Source organism: Marmota monax, unplaced genomic scaffold (genome assembly GCF_021218885.2).
Source record: "Marmota monax isolate L192 unplaced genomic scaffold, Marmota_monax_Labrador192_F-V1.1 WCK01_AAM20220418_F8-fsc00102, whole genome shotgun sequence".
NCBI classification, from domain to species: domain Eukaryota; kingdom Metazoa; phylum Chordata; class Mammalia; order Rodentia; family Sciuridae; genus Marmota; species Marmota monax.
This window is the reverse complement of record NW_026692494.1, coordinates 3,772,113-3,793,191: the sequence shown is the minus strand read 5'-3', so window position 1 is coordinate 3,793,191 and position 21,079 is coordinate 3,772,113. Positions and strand designations below refer to the sequence as shown.

At 67.1% G+C, this 21,079-nt stretch overlaps 1 protein-coding gene across 2 annotated transcripts in view; it reads left to right on the top strand.

Annotated features, from left to right (window-relative positions):
- Positions 1–20,499, top strand: part of Kdm4b (lysine demethylase 4B) — a 114,039-nt gene extending 93,540 nt beyond the window's left edge. For both annotated transcript variants that reach the window (XM_046444013.2, XM_046444011.2), the window contains 12 exons: positions 5,026–5,435; positions 5,630–5,750; positions 7,711–7,889; positions 8,977–9,199; positions 10,503–10,579; positions 10,751–10,806; positions 11,016–11,124; positions 14,429–14,614; positions 14,694–14,858; positions 15,182–15,301; positions 18,209–18,301; positions 18,849–20,499. In XM_046444013.2, coding sequence (XP_046299969.1) covers positions 5,026–5,435; positions 5,630–5,750; positions 7,711–7,889; positions 8,977–9,199; positions 10,503–10,579; positions 10,751–10,806; positions 11,016–11,124; positions 14,429–14,614; positions 14,694–14,858; positions 15,182–15,301; positions 18,209–18,301; positions 18,849–19,028 — 1,919 coding nt within the window. In that variant the 3' untranslated portion in view covers positions 19,029–20,499. The remainder of the gene's footprint in view (positions 1–5,025; positions 5,436–5,629; positions 5,751–7,710; positions 7,890–8,976; positions 9,200–10,502; positions 10,580–10,750; positions 10,807–11,015; positions 11,125–14,428; positions 14,615–14,693; positions 14,859–15,181; positions 15,302–18,208; positions 18,302–18,848) is intronic.
- Positions 20,500–21,079: the final 580 nt, after the last annotated feature.

Sequence of the window (21,079 nt, the reverse complement as noted above, 5' to 3'; positions counted from 1 at the left end):
GCCACTTGTAACAGCCGAAAGCAGCAGCCTGGAGTATGTCCACCAGTCGTGAAGGCCTTCGTGGAGAAGGCGACTGGCAGAGTGGAGTGCTGGACAGTCGGGCAGAGCGGCTGCCCAGGAGGACGCCTGATGTGCCAGCCGCTCCCCAGGCAGCTGGGCCTCTGCGGCGGCCACGCCCTGCCTGCGGCGGCCACGCCCTGCCTGCGGGCCTGTGGTGTAGACACTGGTGGGTGAGGCCAAGAGCAGAGCAGCAGAGGCCGCAGCCCTCCAGAAAATGGGGCCTGGCCGTCGGCTGGCCTTGCAGGACCTGAGAAGGGCACACTAATCGAGGGTCCAGGAGTGGGGTCCCTGGAGCAGGGGCTCCTGGAAGGTGAGCAGGAGGCTCGTCCCTCCCACTGCCCATCCTGTGGCCAGGTCAAGCTCCCTGTGGCCACTGTGCCCAACGATCGCAAGCCTGGGGCCTAGAACCATGCTTGTTGACCCTCTCACAGTCCCAGGGTCCCCGTCTGACACGGACCTCCATGGGTGAGACCCAGGTGCAACAGCCTGGCCCTCCTGAGGCCCCAGGGATAGTCTGCGTCCCCCTCCTCAGCTCCAGAGCCCTCAGCGCAGCGTCTTCCAGGCCCTCTGGCTCTGGCCCTCCTGCCTCCTCCCATGAGGACTCTTAGTGACCCTGGGTGACCCCAGTTCAGAGCCCTTCACTGATCCTGTCTGAGGGCCCGTTCAACCACGTGAAGTGACCGTCAGTTCCAGGTCAGGATGTGGCCTCATGAAGTGCCATCGTCTGCCACTGGCTCAGCCTTGTGTTGGGAAGACAGACCGGAGGTGGAAGATGAATCTTCGGGATTTTAGGCTAATTTTTTGTTAAAAAGCACAAACCAAGAAGATCAACATCGACTGCACTGGGGCTGGGCTGGGGCTGGGCGGCAGAGCTCCCTGGCCCGCCGAGGCCCGGGCTCCGTCCTCAGCACCACGTCTAAGCAGATGGACACAGTCAGGCCGTCAGCGGAACAAAGATCGACAGCGTCAATCACTCCACGAGCAAGACCTGAAGCTGAGAGAGGAGTCCCGAGGAGGCTTGTGACAAGGACCAGGCCAGGAGGGGAGGCTGAGGCGGACAGGCCTGCTGGCCACACCCACGGCCCAGAGGGGAGAGGCCGGCAGCTTGCTTTGGTGGAGATGCAGGGCCTGCAGCCACCACTGCCAACCGGGGAGCAGCCACCAGTTGGGAGCACTGAGGACCGTCACAGCTGGAGGACCCTGGACGCAGCAGCAGAGGAGGCCCCTGGCCGGGAAGGGACAAGGCTGAGAAAGGAGGGACAGCTGTCCATGCCCTGTGGTGACCCTCGTGTGTGGCGACTCTCATGGCCTGGGGGACCTGGAGTCTGGGTCCACTGGTCTCAAGTTTGGAAGGTGCCACCACCGCACCCGGGGTGACCTGAGTCTTCCCCCAGCAGACCCCCCGCCTTGAGGGCTGATCCCGCGCTGTGCCGAAGTGCCCCGGCCGGGGGCTGGGCGGAAGGAGGTCGCGGGTCTGCAGGCTGGATGTCCAGCTTCCTGCGTGGGCAGAGGCTTCCTTGCCCAGCCCCGCCCACACCGCGTCCTCCCGGGCGCCCTCCCTGGCCCGGCGAGCTTGCCCTTTGCCAAGGCTCTGCCGTGTGGAACCGCCCAGGGCCCGCCCCGGCCTCTGCAGCAGCCCCAGCGCATGCTCTCAGCCCAGGGTTGTGGCGGACGGAGGCTGCTGGGCCTGGTGCCTGTGGGGAAGCGAGGGCCCGGCCACTCTCCGAGGCCACCCCTGGGCCCTGCGCGTCGCACACTCCATCGGGGTCAGGGGCCCGTCGTGAGCTGCGGGGTGGGCTCCCGCAGGGCCGTTCTCACCTTGACTCCAACTGCTTCCTGCAGGCAGGCCCCGCGGGGTGAGCGTGAGGTTGAGCGGGGACTTGGGGCTCTGGCAAGGGACAGGGAGGAGATGGCTGCGGGCATGTGCTGCTCCCTGCGTGGCTGCCACGGGCTGCAGGGGCCCTGCTGGGCGTGGGCCAGCTTGCCGTGGAGCCCCTTATGAGCCTGCCTCAGGCGAGGAGTCCGCTGAGGGAAGGACAGTCGGTGGAGGAGAGCAGGGGGCAGGCCCAGGCCCACCCGCCCCGTCCCCCCATCTGGGAGGATGTTCCAGCCTGTGGGGACCCAGTGGGTGTGGGATGTGGGGTGACGTGAGGTGGTGGCAGCTGGCGGGTTTCCTGAGCTGGGCCCTCGGTGGGCACTTGGGAGTCGGGAAGGCGCTGGTCCACCCCTCTCCACAGACTGGGGCCTGGCTGGCCTCAGGCTGGACAAGGGCCTTTGCTGGCCGGTGTACCTCGGTGCCCCCTGCTGTCACCAGGGGAATGCGTCCCTTCACAAGTAGAGTCTCGGTCACGAATCTGCCTGAGTCCAGCTGTTCAGGCCACATTGCAGCAGCCCTTGCCCAGGGACACCCAGGCCTCCTCACCAGTGTCCCCACTCCAAGCACGCTGCAGTCCAGATGGGAGGGAGCCCCTGGCTGGGGTGGACGCGCATCGCAGTCCAGCTGCATGGCCAGAGCCTGTGGGCACCTGGCCCGGCTGCTCTGCCCCTGTCGGGGACTGTGGGACTTCAGGCCTGAGGGCTCCCTGAGGTGGTGGCAGTGCTGTGGCTGCGGGGGCTACTGAGAGGAGTGAGCTTGGGATGGGCAGGGCCGGTGGGCGCGGGGCAGGGCTGTTGGCACTCATGCCAGGAGCTGTGCCAACTCCCTACCCAGGGCTGGCGCCCGCCTGGACCTCAGCCCTGTGCCCCCCAGAGCCCCCTTCCTGAGGGGAAGCTTGGGGAGGTGGGGGCTCCCACAGGACGCGGCCCTCCTGCAGGCGGCACCACGTGCCATGGGGGGAGCGCAGGGTCCTGTGGAGCACCCCCAGCCCCACTGCTCAGGATCTCCTCGGGGTGTTTGCTCTGAGCCCCGGTTTGGAGCCCAGACGCGAGGATGTCGGAGCCTGTCACTCCTGAGGTGGGCAGGGGCAGAGCCTGCAGGTACAGGCCCTTGGCTGGCTGCCTGTGTCCCTGCCCACTCCCACTGCCCTAGGTCCTGGAAGAGAAGCTGCCTGCGGGGACCGGTGGAGGCCGGGGGAGGCCTCTGCCACACCTACTGCCAGGGCCCTGCCTTGCTGGACAGCAGCGACTCGGCTGCACCTGCTCGGCTCTCTGGCTGCCCCGGCTGCCCACCTCAGGTGACCTCACCTCTGGCCGGCAGAGCGAGGCTGCCCAGGAGACCCCGGCCACACCCTGCCTCCCCACTGTGGAGCGTGTTTGAGGGTGGCCCCACGCTGGGGAGTGCCAGGCCAGACTGGCCACTGCGCAGGGTGGGCGAGGCCGCCGCCGGGAGGGCCTGCGCAGGTCTGCTGGCCTCGGGCGCGCAGGCTGGCTCGGGGTAGGCACAGAGCTCATTTCCTGGGAAAGGCCGTGGCTTCTGCCCTCTGCAGCACTGTGTTGGGCCTGCCTGGGCCTGGGAACCTGGGCCTAGCCCTGGACGCTCTTGGAAGCCCAAACCAAAAAGGCTGAGACGCATGGAGGGGGCCTCCTGGCCATGCCCTTCCTCCTCCCAGAAAGGTCGACGGGGCCTCTGCCCGTCCACCCTTAGAGGCCTCTCTGTCCTGGGGAGGGGCCCTCTGGATCCTTCAGCCCCTTGGGCAGGTGTGGTGCTGGCCAGGGTCCCGTGTGTCCCTGCTGCCTGGTCCCTCCTGGAGGCCAGAGGCACTAAGCCAAAGCCCCGCAGGGGTGTGCGGTGGCCTGAGAGGGGCTCTGTTCCTTCCCCCACTTCCTCCTCTGGGTGCTGAGTCCCTGAGGGCCAGGTGCTCGGGCTACATTCTGGAATCCCCTGTGTCCTAAGGTCATGCCCTGCCCTGCAAACCCCTCAGGCCAAGTCCTGTGCTGCCCCAGAGGCCGGTAAAGCAGGATGGCCAGCGGGGCTTCAGGGCTGTCCCTGTGCCCTGCCGCGGAGGCTGGTGTGGGGGCAGGTGGGACCTTGTGTCCCCATTCTCCACGTGGGGCCGGCAAGCCCCGGGTGGCAGCATGGAGGGTTGTAGGCTGGTCTCCTGGAGGGCAGGGTCTGGGCTGCCCACCACCACACCTAAGCCAGAGCCCTGGGGCGTCACCTGCGAGAGCACCCTGTGGTCGCAGTGGTGAATGTCCAGCACAGGGGCCCAGAGCAGTGCAAATATGGCATCTCTCAGTTTTGGAGGTCAGGGCCAGACCCAGGGCAGCAGGCTGGCCTCTGGAGGCCCCGGGAAGAGTCCACAGCCTCCTTCAGCTCCTGAGACCCCAGGGAGTATCCTTGTCCCCCTCCTTCAGCTCCAGGGCCAATAGCGCCGCGTCCTGAGGCCCTCTGACTCTGGCCCTGCTGCCTCCTCTCAGGAGGACCCTGTGTGACCTCAGCTCAGGGCCCTTCACTTCGTCCCATATTCAGAGTCCCTTTTGTCACAGTGACATGCGTAGGGGTTCTGAGGATCAGGGTGTGGCCATCTTTGAGGGTCTCAACTCTGCTACCCACACCCCCGTCTCACTGCCTGCTTGTCCTGGCACCAGTTAAAATGCCACTAAAGACCACCTCCCCTGACCCCTCCCACCCCCTGCAGCAGGCTCCCCAGTGCCCGGGGGCTTCCAGGCAGGGCTGTCCCAGACCCCTGGCCATTAGTCCCCAGGCCGCAGGGGTGCGTCTTGCCCCCCACCCCCGCCCATGCTGGGCCCTCATCCAGAAGCACTTGGAGGTCGCCAGCCTGGTCCTCCAGGACTTCAGGGTCCGAGCTGCTTTGAGGCCAGTTTCTAATGAGGAGCTAAGACCCGCTTTCCAATCCCAGCAGTGACCCCTGCTGACTTGGCTCTGCCCACTGGGGCCAGAGGGGACCTTGCACCCCAGCAGCCCCTGCTCTGGCCAGGGTGTTCCTGGAGAGCCCCAGGCAGAGCAGGCGGGGCCCTGGGCCTGGTGGCCCCCGGCCGGGTGCGAGCGCTCTCCTCTCCCCACAGAGGACGGGCGGGGCAAGCTTCGGCCAGGCAAGGCCAAGAGCGACCGGAAGAAGAAGAGCCACGGCCCCCTCTCGCCCCAGCTGCCGCCCCAGCTGCCGCCACCCCCCGCAGCCCCGCTCCCCGCCGAGGACGCCCTGCGGCTGCCGCCCTCGCTGGAGCCCCCGGTGTTGCTCCCAGACTCTGCAGCCTCCGAGGAGAGCACGCCGCCCGCACCCCTCAACGTGGTGCTCCCCGAGGCGCCCAGCGAGGAGCACGAGGCCCGGCCGCGGCCCATCATCCCCATGCTCTACGTGGTGCCCCGGGCCAGCACGGCCGGGCCTGACAAGGACCTCGGGCCTGGCCAGCAGGCTGCCCCCATGGAGCTGACGGGCCCCGAGGAGGACACCAGGGGCCACGCCGGGGCGGTGCAGGTAGGTGTCGGGGCGTGGTCCTCGCTGGGCCTGCTCATGCTGCTCGGCACCTGAGGCTCTTCCACGGGCACGTGGCAGGTGGCGGGCAGGGATCTAGAAGAGAGTCACACCCATCGTCCCTTGCTGGCGCCCAGCTGCAGCCTGCTCCGGAGCCAGGGAGCCATGCCTCATGGGGACGGTGTGTTCTGCTTCAGGTACCAGCTTCCTTTCCCAAATTAAAGATGGAGATCAAGAAGAGCCGGCGTCACCCCCTGGGCAGACCACCCACCCGGTCCCCGCTGTCTGTGGTCAAGCAGGAGGCCTCAAGTGACGAGGGTGAGCCGGGGCCCCTCCCAGGTGGCCCTCACCCTGGGCTGGAGCCCCCCAGTGCAGCCAGGGCCCCAGGCCATCTGCACCCCGGAGCTGCACTCCTCCCTGGTCACCCCCTCACTGGCAGGTCACCTTGGAAGCAGCGCCCCTGCCTGGCCTTCTCTGCCCACACCATCACCCGCTGTGACCAGGCTGTCTGGCGCCTGGCCTCCCCGGCACACTGCCACCCGCGGGCCCCAGGGGAGCCCACAGCCCCAGTGCTCCACCCGTGGCTCCTAGACTGTCCCAGGCCCGCGCACAGGTCACTGCTTCCCACTCTGGGTGCCTGGCCTTGCTGGACCCAGGGCAGAAGCATCCATGGCTAGTGCAGGGCAGGCCCAGACCTGGGCTCCAACCCTGCTGCTCCCCGCCGCTCAGTGTCGTCACTTGTGCAAGGGGACTCCTGGTCCCTGAGGGGTCCCATCAGGAAGATGAGGGGGTGCTGCCTGTGAATCACATGGCCAGGTGGCAGGCTGCGGTGACTGCTGTGGCCTCGCTGCCTCCGGCCCTGGTGGCACCCTCCAGCTGTGCTGATGCTGCTTTTCCAGCAGCTCCTGCCCCAGGCCCGGGCTGCGTCCACCAGCGCCCACGCCCTGGGCACTCAGCCCTGCCTGGCCCCCAGCGCAGCCTCCCACCCCAGCCTCCCGCAGCCTCAGGATCTGTTGAGATGCTGCGCATGGTGCAGTGTGGGTGGCGGGCAGTGCCCTGGCCCTCCTCGCAGATGAGGTTCTGGATGTGGTCGCGGAGCGCCTGGGCAGCGGGAGCTCTCAGCTGTGGCCAGTGGACGTCCCCTTCTCATCTCCCTGCTTCCACCCTGTCCATCCATAGAAACAGCCAGGGTAGAGGTCTGTCCTTGAGTGACAGAAGGGAGCCAGCAGAGGGAGACCTCGTGGCCAGCTGTCATCGGGCCAGCCACAGGCTGCCGCAGCCCGTCACCACCCAGGGACTGAGCCAGTGTCCTGCCTCCCCTCAGGCTTTGGCTAAGATGCATGTGGAGTCAAAATTGCGAGTGGACTTCTCTCACCTGGTCTGATCTGAAGCTCAGGAGGGGCTAGATCCTGAGGGTTTGGTGACAGGAGCCTGCCGCTTCCTCTCACCCTGGCTCCTTAGGCCCCTTGGGGCCTGCCCTGCCCCATGCTGGCGGGACCACTGCCTGGGGCCAGGAGAGCAGTCTCAGCCTGAGGTCCTTGGCCCTGCCCCAGGGGTGCTGAGCATATGTGTCAGGGGCCTGGGATGGCGTCCCCCCTGGGTAAGCTCCGACTGGCACACAGCCGACCCAGCCGGAACTCCAGGAGGCCCACTGGGCTGCAGGCTGGGACTCGAAGGAGCACCCTGCTTCTTGGGGACAGCACTCCATGACCACGGGAGAATCAGGAAAGACCGTGGGCAACCAGATGGTCACGGGACCACGTGCTCCAGCTGAGGACAGGCAGCAGGCTGCGGGGCAAGGGGACTGCAGCCTCTTGAGCAGGCATGTCCCCTGGAGTCTGAGATGCCCGTGACCTGCCTTCACCTGAGTCACAGTCCCAGCCTGCCTCTCTGCGGACATGAGCCTGCGGAGTGCAGAGAAATGGGTGGGGGCTGGAGCGATGGCAGGAGGCCCAGCCTCTCCCAGGCACCGTCTCCCACCAGACAGGCCTGGGAGGGCCTAGGTGGCAGGTGCAGGGAAGGGCACCGAGTCTTTGTGGGTCCTTGGCTGGGGGAAGTCACCATTCTTGAGGACCCTGGGCCTTGAGCACTGGGGAAACTCTGAGGAACAAGTCAAACGTGTCCCCACCTTGTTACGGGACATAGGCCAGGAAGTGCCAGGTCAGTGGTGGCAAGTGATGGGCCTGCAGAAGTGTCCCTGAGGTGGTGTGAGAGCAGGTGGGTCCCTGGTCGGCGTCGGGCACTCAGGTCTGCCCCCTACTCGCCTGCTGTGTGCTAGAATCCCTGCCTTTCTCCGGGGAGGAGGACATGAGTGACCCCGAGGCCTTGAGGTCCCTGCTGTCCCTGCAGTGGAAGAACAAGGCAGCTAGCTTCCAGGCTGAGCGCAAGTTCAATGCCGCAGCCGCCCTGACTGAGCCCTACTGCGCCATCTGCACCCTCTTCTACCCCTACAGCCAGGTGAGCCGCATGCCGGGGCCCAGGGCCAGCCTCTCCCCTACCGCTGCCATGACTGGCCTAGGAGGATCCCAAGTCCACGGCAGTTCATCCCAAGAGCCAGTGGGATTAGCTGGGCGCAGGCCGCCCTGTGTCCCCAGAGAGGGCACTAGCCCCTTCCCCCACCCAAGGGGCAGCGGGTGGAAGGGGCTCGGAGGTGTGCAGGGACCAGCAGGCAGGCGTTGGCAGGGGCTGAGGGTGGTATGTGTGGCAGCCAGAGCCCAGAGGAGGGCTGGAGCCTGTCTGGCAGGGGGCCACCACCTCGAGGAGCCCTGGCCCAGTGCCATTTCCCCGGTGCACCTGCCTCATGCCTTAGGCCCACTCCTCCCAGCCCCTGCCAAGGGTCTCGCCGAGTCACAGGCTGGCCTCAGACTTGGGGGCCTTCTGCCTCGGCCTCCTGAGCAGCTGGGACGGCAGGTGTGCACCGTGCCTGCCTCGCCTGCTGATCCCCTTTGCTCTGCCCCCTGGGTCTGCCCACCCCCGACATGGGATGGTGCTCCCCTCTCCCAGGCCTTGCCACGCTGCCCTGGGAGGGTCTGAGCCTAGGGCTGTGCTTAGGCATGGGGCCTGGAGGGGCAGCAGGCCAGGGGCACGTGTCCCTCCAAGGTGGCCTATGACCAGGTCCTGCCCCCTGAGCTGCTGACACCTGCACTCTGGCCGTTGAGACACACAAGTTGTCATTTCTAGAAGTCTCCAAACATGTTCTCTCCCCATGTTCTCTGTGGCCAGAGGCTGCTGGGAGTCAAAGTGCCAGGAATCCCCTTGCTGAGCTGAGCAGCAGGAGCAATCTAGTCACGTCCCCCTCCGCAGGCCACCACCCTGGGGCTGCTCTGGCCAGCGTGGTGCTGAGCAGGCCAGACAGGCTACAGCCATGTTTGGGACCCTCCAGGACCCTCAGCAGGGCCTGGTGAGAGGCGGGGTGGGTGGAGGTGGGGGTGGCCACGCCTGGCCTGCGACGGCAGGTCAGCCTGGGAACTGGGGTGCAGGACTCGGGTGCCGGTGTCCTGAGCAAGGTCTCTGCTCCCCCACTGAAGGCCACCCCTTCCTGTAGTCCCTGCAGATGGAGAAGGAGGCCCCGCCAGCCTCTGTTGGGGAGGGCCCCTCCGCCTCGCCACCTTCCAAAAGCGGCCAGAAGACTCGGCCTCTGATCCCAGAGATGTGCTTCACCTCCAGTGGGGGGAACACTGAGCCGCTGCCCGCCAGCTCCTGTGTGGACGACGAGGGGACCAGCCCGCTGATCGCCTGTGCCAAGTGCTGCCTGCAGGTCCATGCCAGTGAGTGCCCCGCCAGGTGGCAGCGGGTGGGGGGTCTGTGGCAGGGCAGGTCTCCCCTGCTGCAGGCCCTGCGGTTTCCAGCTCACCTGCCCTTCCCGTCTCGGGCCAGGGGTGCTGGGGGCCCGCTGTCTGGTGTGGGGCAGGGCCGCCCGTACGCTGGCCAGCTGCTGGCTAAGGGGGAGTGACCAGCAGACCTGGGACCAGAAGGGCCCCATCTCGCCAGGCCAGCCAGGGAGGGGTGACCCCATGGCCCACAGTGCCCAGGAGGAGAGGTATGGCCCAGGTGTCTGCTGGCCCTGGCCTGGTCTCACGTCTGCGAGAGAGACGAGCCAGGGGCCCCTGTTCCTTCCAGTCTCTCCCTGCTGGGTGGCCTTGGGGGCAGGGTCCTTGCACTTCATCTGGCCACAGGCCTCTGGCCAGTTCCTGTGATCCTCCGCAATGAGGTGCCATCAGGCGCCGGTGACCCCTGTTGGGAGGTGATTCCCACACAGCCGGGGTGACCTGTCTGCACTGTGCCACCTGCCCTGCTCAGAGGCGTGCCCAGGCACAGCAGTAAGATGGGTACGTCCCCGTCCTCGGGGGCAGGGGCAGCGGTGGCTCTGAGATGGCAGAGCTTTGAGCACCTTCAGTTCCTGTTCTTGCTGGGTAGGTCTGCTGTGACTCATCCCAGTGTCCATGGTGTCTCCTGCTGGGCTGCGAGCTCTGTGGGGGGCTGGCTCTGAGACACTTCTAGGCAGGTGGCTTCTGGGGAGCCTGCTGCAGGGTTTCAGGCCTGATGTGGCCAAGCCTGCCACAGCCAGATGGGTGGTCGCCACCGGCAGAGAGCCCCCTCCCCATCGCTACACAGAGCCCCGAGGCAGGCAGTGCCTCCCCTTGCTGTGGGCCTGACTCAGCGCCCCCCACCCCCTGCCATCCTCTCCCTTTTCCAAACCCAGGGCCACATTGCAAAGTGGGTCGTGTCCGCCTCCCACTGTGCTGGCATAAGTCCCGCCTGAGGCCGGGCCGTGCCATCGCAGGTCTTGACTCTGGTAGGCGGGGGCTGCTTCCCCCAGAATGGAGGGGACCCTCCTCGTGCCTCCAGGTTCTGGGGCTGGCCAGGACAGGAGGGCAGCCAGGGCGGGGCCGCACGTCACATCCCCACCAGCTCTGCAGCCGCCCACTCATGTGCAGTGGCCTGGGCTGGGGCTGAGGGGGGGTCAGAGCGATTGCCTGAGTGCCACCCCTGGCTCTGAGACCCTGGCCCCACGTGCAGCCCTGGTGACAGGTCATCTCCCTGGTCTCAGCCGCCTCTGCCGTCTTCCAGGTTGCTATGGCGTCCGCCCTGAGCTGGTCAAGGACGGCTGGACGTGCTCCCGGTGCACAGCGCATGCCTGGACTGCGGTAACTGCACCCCGCCCTCTCCAGGGGTTGGCCTTGGGGCCTGTGGCTTGTCTCCTCCCTCTGTGCTGAGCGGGGAACCCGACAACCTCCTGCCTGTCCCTTTGGTGGCCTCTGGGTGGATAAGGACAGGGTGGGAGGTGGCCTCACCCTGGCCTCGCTGTCTGCCCACAGGAGTGCTGCCTGTGTAACCTCCGGGGGGGAGCACTGCAGACCACCACCGACAGCAGGTGGGTGCCCCCAGCCTCCTGTCCCCAGCGCCGAGTGCCCCTTCAAGGTCCCTTATTCCCAACCAAGCTGACCGCCACTTCTAGGGTGGAGCCTGTCTCCCTGCCCCCCCCCCACTCACTGTTGGCCCCTGCCCAGTCTGGCCCAGCAACCCCTGTGACAGTCCCCGACCATCAGGTGCGGCCCGGTGACCCCTGACCCTGTCTCCCAGGTGGATCCACATCATCTGTGCCATCGCCGTCCCTGAGGTGCGGTTCTTGAATGTGGCTGAGCGCCAGCCTGTTGACGTGGGTGGCATTCCCGAGCAGCGGTGGAAGCTGGTAGGTGCCCCGCCCAGGCCTGCCCACCAGCCCTCAGGGCCACCTGGGTCCACGGACACTGCCCAGTGCAAGAGCCAGCAGGCTAGGGCCTGGTGACAGGCCCAGCCCAGCCCCCACCCCCACAAGGCCCACTCAGGCCCCTGTGCAGAGAGCCCCAGCCCCCAGCCCCCTGGCCTTGCTGCTCCTGTGCTTTCTGCGCTGTCACCACCGCTGTGACATCCGCGGGCCTCCCCACCTGCCCCCAGTGCTCCCCTGCTCTGGGGTCGCCCAGGTTAGGGCCCTCGCCACAGAGGAGCCGGGCGGCCTGTGTCCTGGGACCTGCTGCTGCCCTCAGGTCGGGTGTCGCCGAGGTGGGTCTGAGCCTGCTGGTCATTTCCTCTCGTGGCCGAGCGTCCTGCGTGGGGACGGACCGGCTTCCGTCTGTGCCGTTGTTGCTGGCGCCCAGGGTCCCCATCTGGCAGTTGGCTGCGTGATGCTGAGACGCCTTTCTAGGGTTGCCTTCGGTGGCTGCGGGACGTGCACACAGTCTGGACCCCGTCCCCAGGAGCGTGTCCCCCTCAGTGCTGGTGCCTGCTCTGCAGGCTGGGCCTCAGCTCTGCTTGGCGCCTCCCTGGTGGGGAGGGGTCCTGTCCTCCCCGGTCCCCTTTCTCTGCAGGTGTCTGTTGGAGAAATGGCTGTCGGGGCCTCTGCTCTCTGCGGGCTGGCCGTGTCCTCCTGCCCATGCTGACACCAGTCACCCCGGGGGAAGCAGGGAGGAGCAGGCGGTGGGCAGGGTCAGGACCTGGGCAGATTGCTGGGCCTCCCTGGGCCTGCGCCCTTCCCATAGCAGGGGCAGCGCATAGCGGGGCCATCCCCTCCTGCCCCCGCCGCCAGCTGCTCCGGGGCGCCCTCTCTGCAGCCCCTGGAGCCCTGTTCAGCCTCAGGGTCCTGCGCCTGGCTCCCGTGGCAGCAGTGGCTGGGACATCCCTGCCTCTGTCTGCAGATAAGGAACCCGGGCCTGGAGCGGGTGACCACCCACCGCCAGTCTCCGCCCTGAGGGGCGTCTGGCACCCCCGCCCTGCTCCTCCCTGCTTCCCCACCGCGTGCTCCTGTGCCCTGACCTGGGAGCGCGGCCACAGCGCCTGAGGAGCAGTCTCGGCACTGCCCGCACTTGGGCTGCCGCAGCCTCACGCCACAGGGACGGAGGGCACACGCAGCTCCCCCAGCCTGTGCACAGCTGTCCAGGGGCTACCCCTCTGCCAGGGACATGGACAGCGACCTGGCTGTTGGTTGTGCCTGGGACAGTTCTAGATGTTGACGCCCCAGGCTGCTGAGTGGTATGGCGGGCAGTGGGCCTGCTGGAGAGTCCTGGGGGAACAGGACTGACCCTTACCACAGATCCTGGGCTCCCTGAGCAGCTGGCATCAGGAGCCCACGGGCCCCGGGGCCAGGACCACATGCCCAGAGCCCCACAGGTGCAGGGCCACCTGGGCAGGCTGAATAGGTGACAGCAGGGGCATGTTTAGAAGTCTGTGGCTGCCAGCCCTGCTGGGCACCGACGGGCGATGGGGAGGCCTGTGGCTGCAGGTGGCTCCTCTTCAGCGGCGCTGAGTCGGGCACAGACGCGGGTAGAAGCTTCATTATTCAGGTGGAGCGGTGGCGTGGGCGCAGTGCAGTGACAAACCCTCCCTCGTGGGCACTTTATGGACCATCTGACATTTCCAGCAGGCAGCCTCTTCATCGCGAGCACTTGTAACGATGAATTAAAAACCCTCTCCCACGGGGCTGGTGGCTGCGTGTGCTGCTTCGGGGCCTCGCAGGGAAGGCCGTGAGCGCCTGCTGCCCAGCGGCCCCTGCAGGCCTCCGGCGGCACACCTCAGAGCCCGCACCGTGGTCCTCTACCCGCTCCTGCTGCCCACTCTGGGCGTCCGTCCGGGGCCTGGGTTATCGAAGCGTGAGCTCATCTGCCTCGCCAGGCCGGGATGGACCCGGAAGCTTCCTGGAGGAGCCAGAGGCTCGAGGAGGAGTTGGCTCTGGGGCCGCTGGTGTGGGGCAAGTGGGGGAGCCAGCTCCCCTGCTCTCCACGGCCAGCTTTGCCCAGCCGTGTCAGGCCAGGCTTCTGGTGGGAGGGAAGGGCCGGCTGCACATTTGCCAAAGCAGGGTGTCACAGCTAGACGCCCTAGGACCTTGGGGGGCAGCCTGGGTAGTCATGGATCTCTGCAGACATCAGGGTGGGTCCTCTGGGGTGGAGGCTGTGCCCTGCTCCGGCTCTGCCTTGGCTCCTCCAGGAGGCCCCGCACCACAGGGTTAGGGCCAGGCCTGTGCAGGGTTAGGGCCAGGCCTGTGCTGGGCTGGCCCTGCTGGCAGGGCGGCAGGCAGCGGCAGCTTCATAATGAGAGCTCATCGCCATGACCCGCAGTCGATGGGCACTGCTGTGGGCCCTTTGCCTCGGGGCTCATCTGGCCTTTGGACGTGGTTTATAGAGCCATAAAGGCCTTCTTATTAAACGCTCAGGGTGACAGCATGGGGTGGCCCGGCCTGGGTGAGGCAGAAACCCAGGGCTTGGCCTCCGATGCTTCTTCAGGGCAAGGACAGGCCAGATGCCTGCAGTAGTGACCCTACAAGGGTCCTTTATTACAAAGGAGGCTGCCCTGCAGGCTTCTGTTAGGGACTGAGGCTCAGTTCTCTTTTCTAGACTTGGTGCTGGGGACTCTACCCTGAGCCGGACCCCGCCCTGGTTCACTTAAAGTGACGATCCACTGGCGTTCAGTGTAGTATCTTTAGATTGCGCGTCCATCACTACTAGGTCCAGAGCATTCCATCGTCCCTAAGGGAAGCCCTGTCACCCCCATCCCCTCCCATAGCCCATGGCAACCTCAAATCCACCTCCTGTCCTGGACTCGCCTGTCCTGGACTCTCCATGGGTGGCCTGTGTGGTGCCTTCCTCGCTTCTTGCATGTTCTCCAGGGTCCCCGAGCTCACCCGTGACGCAGCTCCTCCTCTTGGCTGAGGAGCGCTGCGGTGGGCTCCTGCCTATGGGCAGTGCCTTCTGCACAGCCTGGTGGAGGGGGGCGGTCACACTCCTGTGCCTCCTGCAGCTCACAGGGCTGCAGGCCGAGGCGGGGTGCCCTGGAGGGCTCTGACTGGGCAGCTGAAGAAGCCCTCCCCAACAGGGCAGGGCCTCCCCAGGATGTCACCACCAAACTTGGGTGAGGGTGGCTGTGCTGGGGGAGGGTTCCATCTTCTAACCTGGGCCTCAGGGTCATTCCCCCGTGGGAAGCAGAAGATTCTAGCTAGAGCCTCATTTTCTACCCGTGACCCTCAGAAATGTGTGTACTGCCGGAAGAGGATGAAGAAGGTGTCGGGGGCCTGCATCCAGTGCTCCTACGAGCATTGCTCCACGTCCTTCCACGTGACCTGTGCCCACGCCGCTGGGGTCCTCATGGAGCCGGACGACTGGCCCTACGTGGTGTCCATCACCTGCCTCAAGCACAAGTCTGGGGGACACGCTGTAAGGGCCCTGTCTGTCCTGTCCCTGCCCGCCGCCCTTCGTCCCCTCCCCGCTGACAGCCCGCCCCCCGCCCTCCCAGGTCCAGCTCCTGAGGGCCGTGTCCTTAGGCCAGGTGGTCATCACCAAGAACCGCAACGGGCTCTACTACCGCTGCCGCGTCATCGGCAGCACCACGCAGACCTTCTACGAAGTGAACTTCGATGACGGCTCCTACAGCGACAACCTGTACCCCGAGAGCATCACTGTGAGCCCGGGGGGCCGGGAGGGTGAAGGCACAGCACGGGGGTGGGGTGGGGGGTGGAGACCCCTGGTCAGGGAGCCCCTCCAGCCCTCAGCCTTGGCAGGGAAAGCTCTGTTTCCACCAAAACTGCGGAAAGCACTTGCCCACATGAGCCCGGGGGAGGGCCGCACTCCAGCTGGGCACCCACCTGGGGTCCCGCTGTCCCTGCAGTCACCCCCACCCCGCCCCCCGCCCCCTTTTGGGCCAAGGGACAGAGGAACCTGAATCCACACACAGAGCCGGGTGCACAGAGGGGCCGCCTCACCAGACTTGCGCTCTGTCTGCAGAGTAGAGACTGCTTGCGGCTGGGGCCCCCTCCCGAGGGCGAGTTGGTGGAGCTCCGGTGGACGGACGGCAACCTCTACAAGGCCAAGTTCATCTCCTCCATTACCAGTCACATCTATCAGGTGAGCAGGACTCCTGTGGCCCTGCAAAGCTTCAGGCCCTTCCCCAGCAGCGTGCCGGGCTTGCTGGTGCCCCCCTCCAGCTGCCTGACGGAAGCGCAGGGCTGGTTGGTCTTGTTTTTCTTTTAAGTTGTCGATGGACCTTTGTTCACTTACACGCGGGGCTAAGAGGCGAGCCAGTGCCTTGCACGCTAGGCTCCACCACGGAGCCACGCCCCCAGCCCCACTGTCTGGTGGTTGCTCTGCGCTGGGCCCCCGGGGCCTGCGGAAGGCAGAGTCCCCCCCAGCACCCACAGCTCCCCTCTGCCCTTGGCCTGCCTCCCCGGGGCTGAAGGAAACTCTTTAAAAGTGTGATTTCAGGACGAGCCCCTGTTCTGCAGCACAGCTGTCCGCTGCTGGGGCCCCTGGGTCTGCTTTTCCCTGCCAGGGCGCTGCGTCAGTGCTGCCCTGGGGGTCACGTGGGTCACGCAGCCGCAGGCAGGGCTTCCTGACCCTGGCTTGTCTCTCAGCCAGACTCTCCGCTGGCCCTTGAGTTTGGACCTCTAAGAGGGTGGTTAAAAAGAAAGTGGCAGCCTGTCATCACAGCCACTAGGGCAACTTAGTGAGACCCTGTCACAAAGTAAAAATTAAAAATCTGGGGGTGCAGCTTGTGGTGCAGTCCCTGGGTCCGTCCCCAGTACAAAAAATAGAAGAAAAGGAGGAAGAAAGTGCAGTCCCCACGGATGGCCCCGAGGTGTCACTGCATTTGGAACTAGAGCCCCAGTGAGCCCAAGGGCCTGGGACCTGCGGCTCGGCCTGGCCCCGCCAGCGCCACACTCAGCCTCACTGGGTTTTCCTTTCTGGCCTCTCGCAGGGACATGGCCACACCCTGTGCCTGGGGCTCAAAGCAGGTGCTTTCCAGCCACAGGGGCACAGTGGCCCCTCCTGGGCCTGCACCAGCCACCAGAGGCCCGGGAGAGTCCCAGCCCAGATCTGCAAAGCCGCCTCGGGTCTGCCAGCTGCCTGCTGGGCATCCCGATTGGCTTGAGTAGACCCAGGGCCAGTGGGGTTGGGGCAACCTGAGCCCATCCAGTGCCGACGCAGCCAGAGGAATCTCGACAGTGCCCCCAGCCCCCTACCTGGTGGCTCTTTCTGGCTGCGGGAAGTCAAGCCAGGCCACGCCTGTGGGTGCTGGAGAGGGGAGTCCAGCTTGGGGCTGGGCCTCGCATCCTGCCTGGAGTGGGGCCTGACAGGGTCAGGACCAGCCCTGGGCCTCCTCACCAGGAGCAGGCAGTGTCCTGCACAGGGCCTGGGGCATGCCACTCACGCTTCCCGCAGCACTGGGCACTGTGCTGGGGTGGACGTGCCATGCAGAGCCTGTCCAGCAAGGAGTGGGGGGCGCCCAGGGTTCCCACAGCCACCCTCACCACACCTCCAGGGTGCCGCGTGCTCCAGCTCTTGGTGTCGCGGGCTGAGTTTGGGATCTGGGCCCCAGTCTCTTCTTGTTGGGAGTGTCTGCAGACTGCCACAGGCTGCTGGTCCCCACACGGGGAGGGGACCTCTGGACTCGCGCCTTTCTGGGTGGCTCTGCAGGGGAGGACCTGACTCGAGTGCACTGCTCCATGTGTGAGTGGGATGCGAGCCCCGCAGGGCTCCCCTGGGGAAGAGCAGGCTGGCGCAGCTCAGGGGGCACCGGCCTGGTCTGCAGGGCAGCCGGGCTGGCGCCGCAGGAGAGGGCGAGGAGCGCACAGCAGGCATGGCTCCCCGTCTCGGCCATCCCCCACTGTCCTCCACACTGCCGCCCAAACCCCAGCCCTTGGAGAGTGGGGCTCGGTTCGGGGTCCTGCAGACCTCCAGGGGGTCTCCTGCAGCCCAGCCAGTGCTGCGTCCCCCCGCACTCCAGAACGAGGTGATCATCGGGTGTCTCCTGGGAGCCCCTGGAGGGGGCAGAGGCGCGGGTGTTCTGCAGGGTGTCGTCCCCTGCCCCACGGGGCAGCTCTGCCACCCCTGACCTGGAAGCCGCGGCGTCTCCCCACCCAAAGCTCAGCCCTTGTGCCCGGAGCCCGCCTGTAGGCTGCGATTGGCTCGCCAAGGTCGGGGCAGGCTCTGCGGCCCCCTCCCCAGTCCCACCTGCAGGCAGGGAGGCAGGGAGGGGCGTCTTGGTCCCTCTTTACACCTGAGCCGGAAGAGGCTCTGGGACTCCACACAGACCCGAGGGCCTTGCTGCCCTCCCAGGACCCGGGCAAGACCTGCGCCCCAGGCACCCGTGGCCAGGGCTCAGGCAGCTCTGCCTCCCAGCAGGAGAGACCCTGGCACCAGCCTGGCAGCCGTCTGTGCCCCAGTTCCCGAGTGACAGGCTCCTGAGTGACAGGCACTGAGAGATGTGAGGGCTCTGCAGCCAGAGCCTTCTGCCCCCCGGGGAGGCGGCTGCTGGGCTTGGCCCTGAGGGGCACCCTCCTCGGCTGCCCTGAGTGGGCTCCCTTCCCCGAGCCCCAGCACCCGCATCTGTGGTCACCATTGGGCACCCACCCCCGAAACAAGGAGCCCTGGGCAGGGGTTGGGCCGCCGCCGCCCTGAGCTAAGGAAGGAGCCCCCAAGCCCCGCATGCCTCCTGGCCCCGGAAACCAGTCTGTGTCCACCCAGCGGTCACCCTGCCTACAAAGACTGCAGGGAGCCAGTCTTTGCCATCTGTCACCCTCTGTGGAGCCCGAGGTGAGGGGGACGCAGCCTGGGTCCCCCCCATGGAGCCTGCGCCAGCCCCTGCTGCCCTCAGCTGCTGCTGTCCCTCCAGCAGGACCCGGAGGACAGCCCTGGGCCATTCCCTGCGGCTCCCAGCAGGCGCGGTGGGCGGGGCTCGGCCTTGGCTGGCCTCCTGTGGCCTCAGGGTGGCTGGCTGCTGGGGTCAGCGCCCTGAGGCCTGTGTGCCCCCAGGTGGAGTTTGAGGACGGCTCCCAGCTGACCGTGAAGCGCGCGGACCTGTTCACCCTGGAGGAGGAGCTCCCCAAGAGGGTGCGCTCGCGGCTGGTGAGTGGCGGGCCAGGCGCAGGTGTCATCCTGGGGCAGAGGTGACCCTTGGCCCGCCTGGCTGTTCTCCAACAGGAGGGCAGCTGGGTCCGGGCTCCTGGGCACAAGCCCGTTGAGGGGAAGGGGGCGTTGCTGGCCGTCCTTACTGCCAGGGCCGGGCAGGGGGTCGGGCTGTGAGGCCGCAGCCCGCGTGTGCCGTCCCCCGGGGCCTGGGAGCTGCTGTCCCGAGCTGGCTCCTCCTGAGCAGGGCACTTGTCCCGCAGGTGACCGGGACAGCGGCTGGCACTCACTGGCTTGCTGGGGTCTTTCCTCTTTTCCAGCACAAAGGCCAAGGGGCCCAGGGGAGGTGGGGTGTGGGGTGGCCCTCCCTCCGCACAGCTGGACAGAACTGCCCGGCAGGTGGACTGTCAGGGCCACTGGCTGGGGGTGGGGGGTGGGGCTGCTCACTCGAGGTCCAGGGTTCCTGCAGGTGGCCACTGGCCGAGGAGGGCGGCTCCCAGGCCTGGCCCTGCCCACGCTCACCGTGGTGCGCTCTGGCCTCCCGCAGTCACTCAGCACCGGGGCGCCGCAGGGACCTGCCTTCTTGGCCGAGGAGGTGAAGGCCGCCAAACGCCCGCGGGTGGGCGCCCCGCTCACCACCACCGAGGACCCTGGGCGCAGCCCAGACTACCTGGCCTTCGTGGAGAGCCTGCTGCAGGCGCGGGGCCGGCCCGGGGCCCCCTTCTAGGACCGTGGCCGCCGAACCACCCTCAGCCCAGCGAGGCGGACACGGTGGGCCTGGGCGTCTGCTGCTGTGGATTCCTGTCCTCGCCTCCCAGGCCGCGAGGCCACCTCCGCGCCATGGGTGCCCTCCAGGACGACAGGAGCGAGCAGGACGCCGATGCGGCCTGGACTCAGGGAGCAGGGCCAGCGGGCTGGGGAGGCCGTGGCTGGCCGCCACGGGACGCCTGGGGTTCGCCGTGAGCCCCGTTCTCCAAGGTGCTACGCACTGCTGCTGAGCAGCCGACGCGACTGTACAGAGCCGCCCGCGGTCCCGGCGACACCTGTTACAGGGGCCAGAGAGGGACGGCCGCCGGCCAGGCCTCTCAGGTCTGTGGCTCAACCAACAGGACGGACAAGACAGGCACGTTCTTTTTCGCAAAACCGACCGCGCTGGGAGCCAGAAGCCACCTTGGCACCATTGTTTCTGTTTGTGTTGTTTTGAGACGTCACCTGTCCACCGCGCAGGAGGGAGGGCACCCGGAAGGGCAGGACGCGGTGACAGCTGGGACCCACTGGCTGGGGCTCCCTGACGGGTGGCCAGGCCTCCCACCTCTGCACCTGCGTGCACCTCTGTGACCCACGGCCTCTCCAGGAGGGTCGCTGCCCAGTGAGGAGCAGTGCCGGAGCGCCCCCAGGCTGGCTGTCCCCAGGCCGGCCATCCCCAGGCCAGCGTGAGGGTCCCTTCCCGCGATCATGGCTGGGCTGCCCGCTCCTCGGCAAGCGTGGCTGCCCCGGGTTTGGCAGCGAGGACCCTAGTGGACGTGGGGTGCAGGGCGAGTCCAGTGCTGAGGGGCCAGCCCGCCGCCTGCCTACCCTGTGTGTAGAGGACCCCCGGGACCCTCCTCTCCCACTGTCCCTTGTCCTCGGAGACGGACCTGTGGGTCCGTGTGTCCAAGGAAGAGCAGGTGCGTCCTGCCTCGGCTCGCAGGGAGACCGTGGGGATCCGCCGGGTGGGCTGAGGAGCCGCCCGGCTTGACCTGTGTCCGCCCTGCACCCCCGGCCTTCTCCATCCTGGCCGTCCCCTGTCCCCAGGGAGGGGCTGAGGGCTGGTCGGCTTGTATAAAGAAGAGTTTTCCAAGTGTCCCGTGTGGCAGGCAGAGGGAGTCGGAGGGAGGTGACTGCCTGGCCTGGGTGACCCCGGGCGACCCGAGGTGGCAGGGCGTGGGGTGGCCCAGGGGCACCCTCTGCATGCAGCAGCCGCCCATGTCCCCGTGTCCCTGTGTCCCCGTGTGGGTCAAGATGCTATTTATATTGTATGGAGTGGGCGGGGCCAGGGCCTGGGGGCAGCTCCGGCCTCCCTGGGGGACTGCGGGGACTGTGGTCGCACAGCTCCTGCGCACGCGGGACCCAGGGCCCCGCCGGGATGACGGACGCGCTGTATTTTCGCCTAATTTCCTGCTCTAGGTTCACATGAATTAAAGGCTCACTCCAACGCCCGCCGTCCGTGTCTTCCTTTCTGGCTGGGGGTCACCTGGAGGGTGCCCGCAGGGTGGACTGCAGTGTCCCTAGCAGACTGTCCCTGCCCCGCCACAGGGAGGCTGCGTGGCTGAAAGACCAGCGGCCCCCCGCAGGGCCCGGAGGCCCCTTCCAGCCTGGGGCCACCGTGGTGGGTGGGTGTCTCGGGGACAGGGCTGTCAGCCCTGGCCAGGCGTGGACCCCGCCACTGTCTGAGTCGGTGCCCTCTGGCACCTGTCCTCCCAGAGCAAGGCCGCCCTTGCCCCGCCCCCCCACGCGCTCTGCCCCCCCACGCACTCCGCATGTGGCGGCTGCACCCTGGAGTGGTGTCCCACCCGCTGCAGAAAACTGCCCGTCCCAGAGCGAGGGAGCAGGAGGGACAGGCTCCACCATGACACTGTCCCCGGGGAGGCCGCCCCTCAGGGACCACACCCTCCTGGTGTCTCCAGGGCCCCAGCTGTGGCCAGGTGCTGTCCACCCATCTGTCCATCTATCTGTCCGCTGGAGGCCAGTCCCCACCCTCAGGCCTGAGAGGGTCAGTGTCCTGCCCTGGCAGCTGTC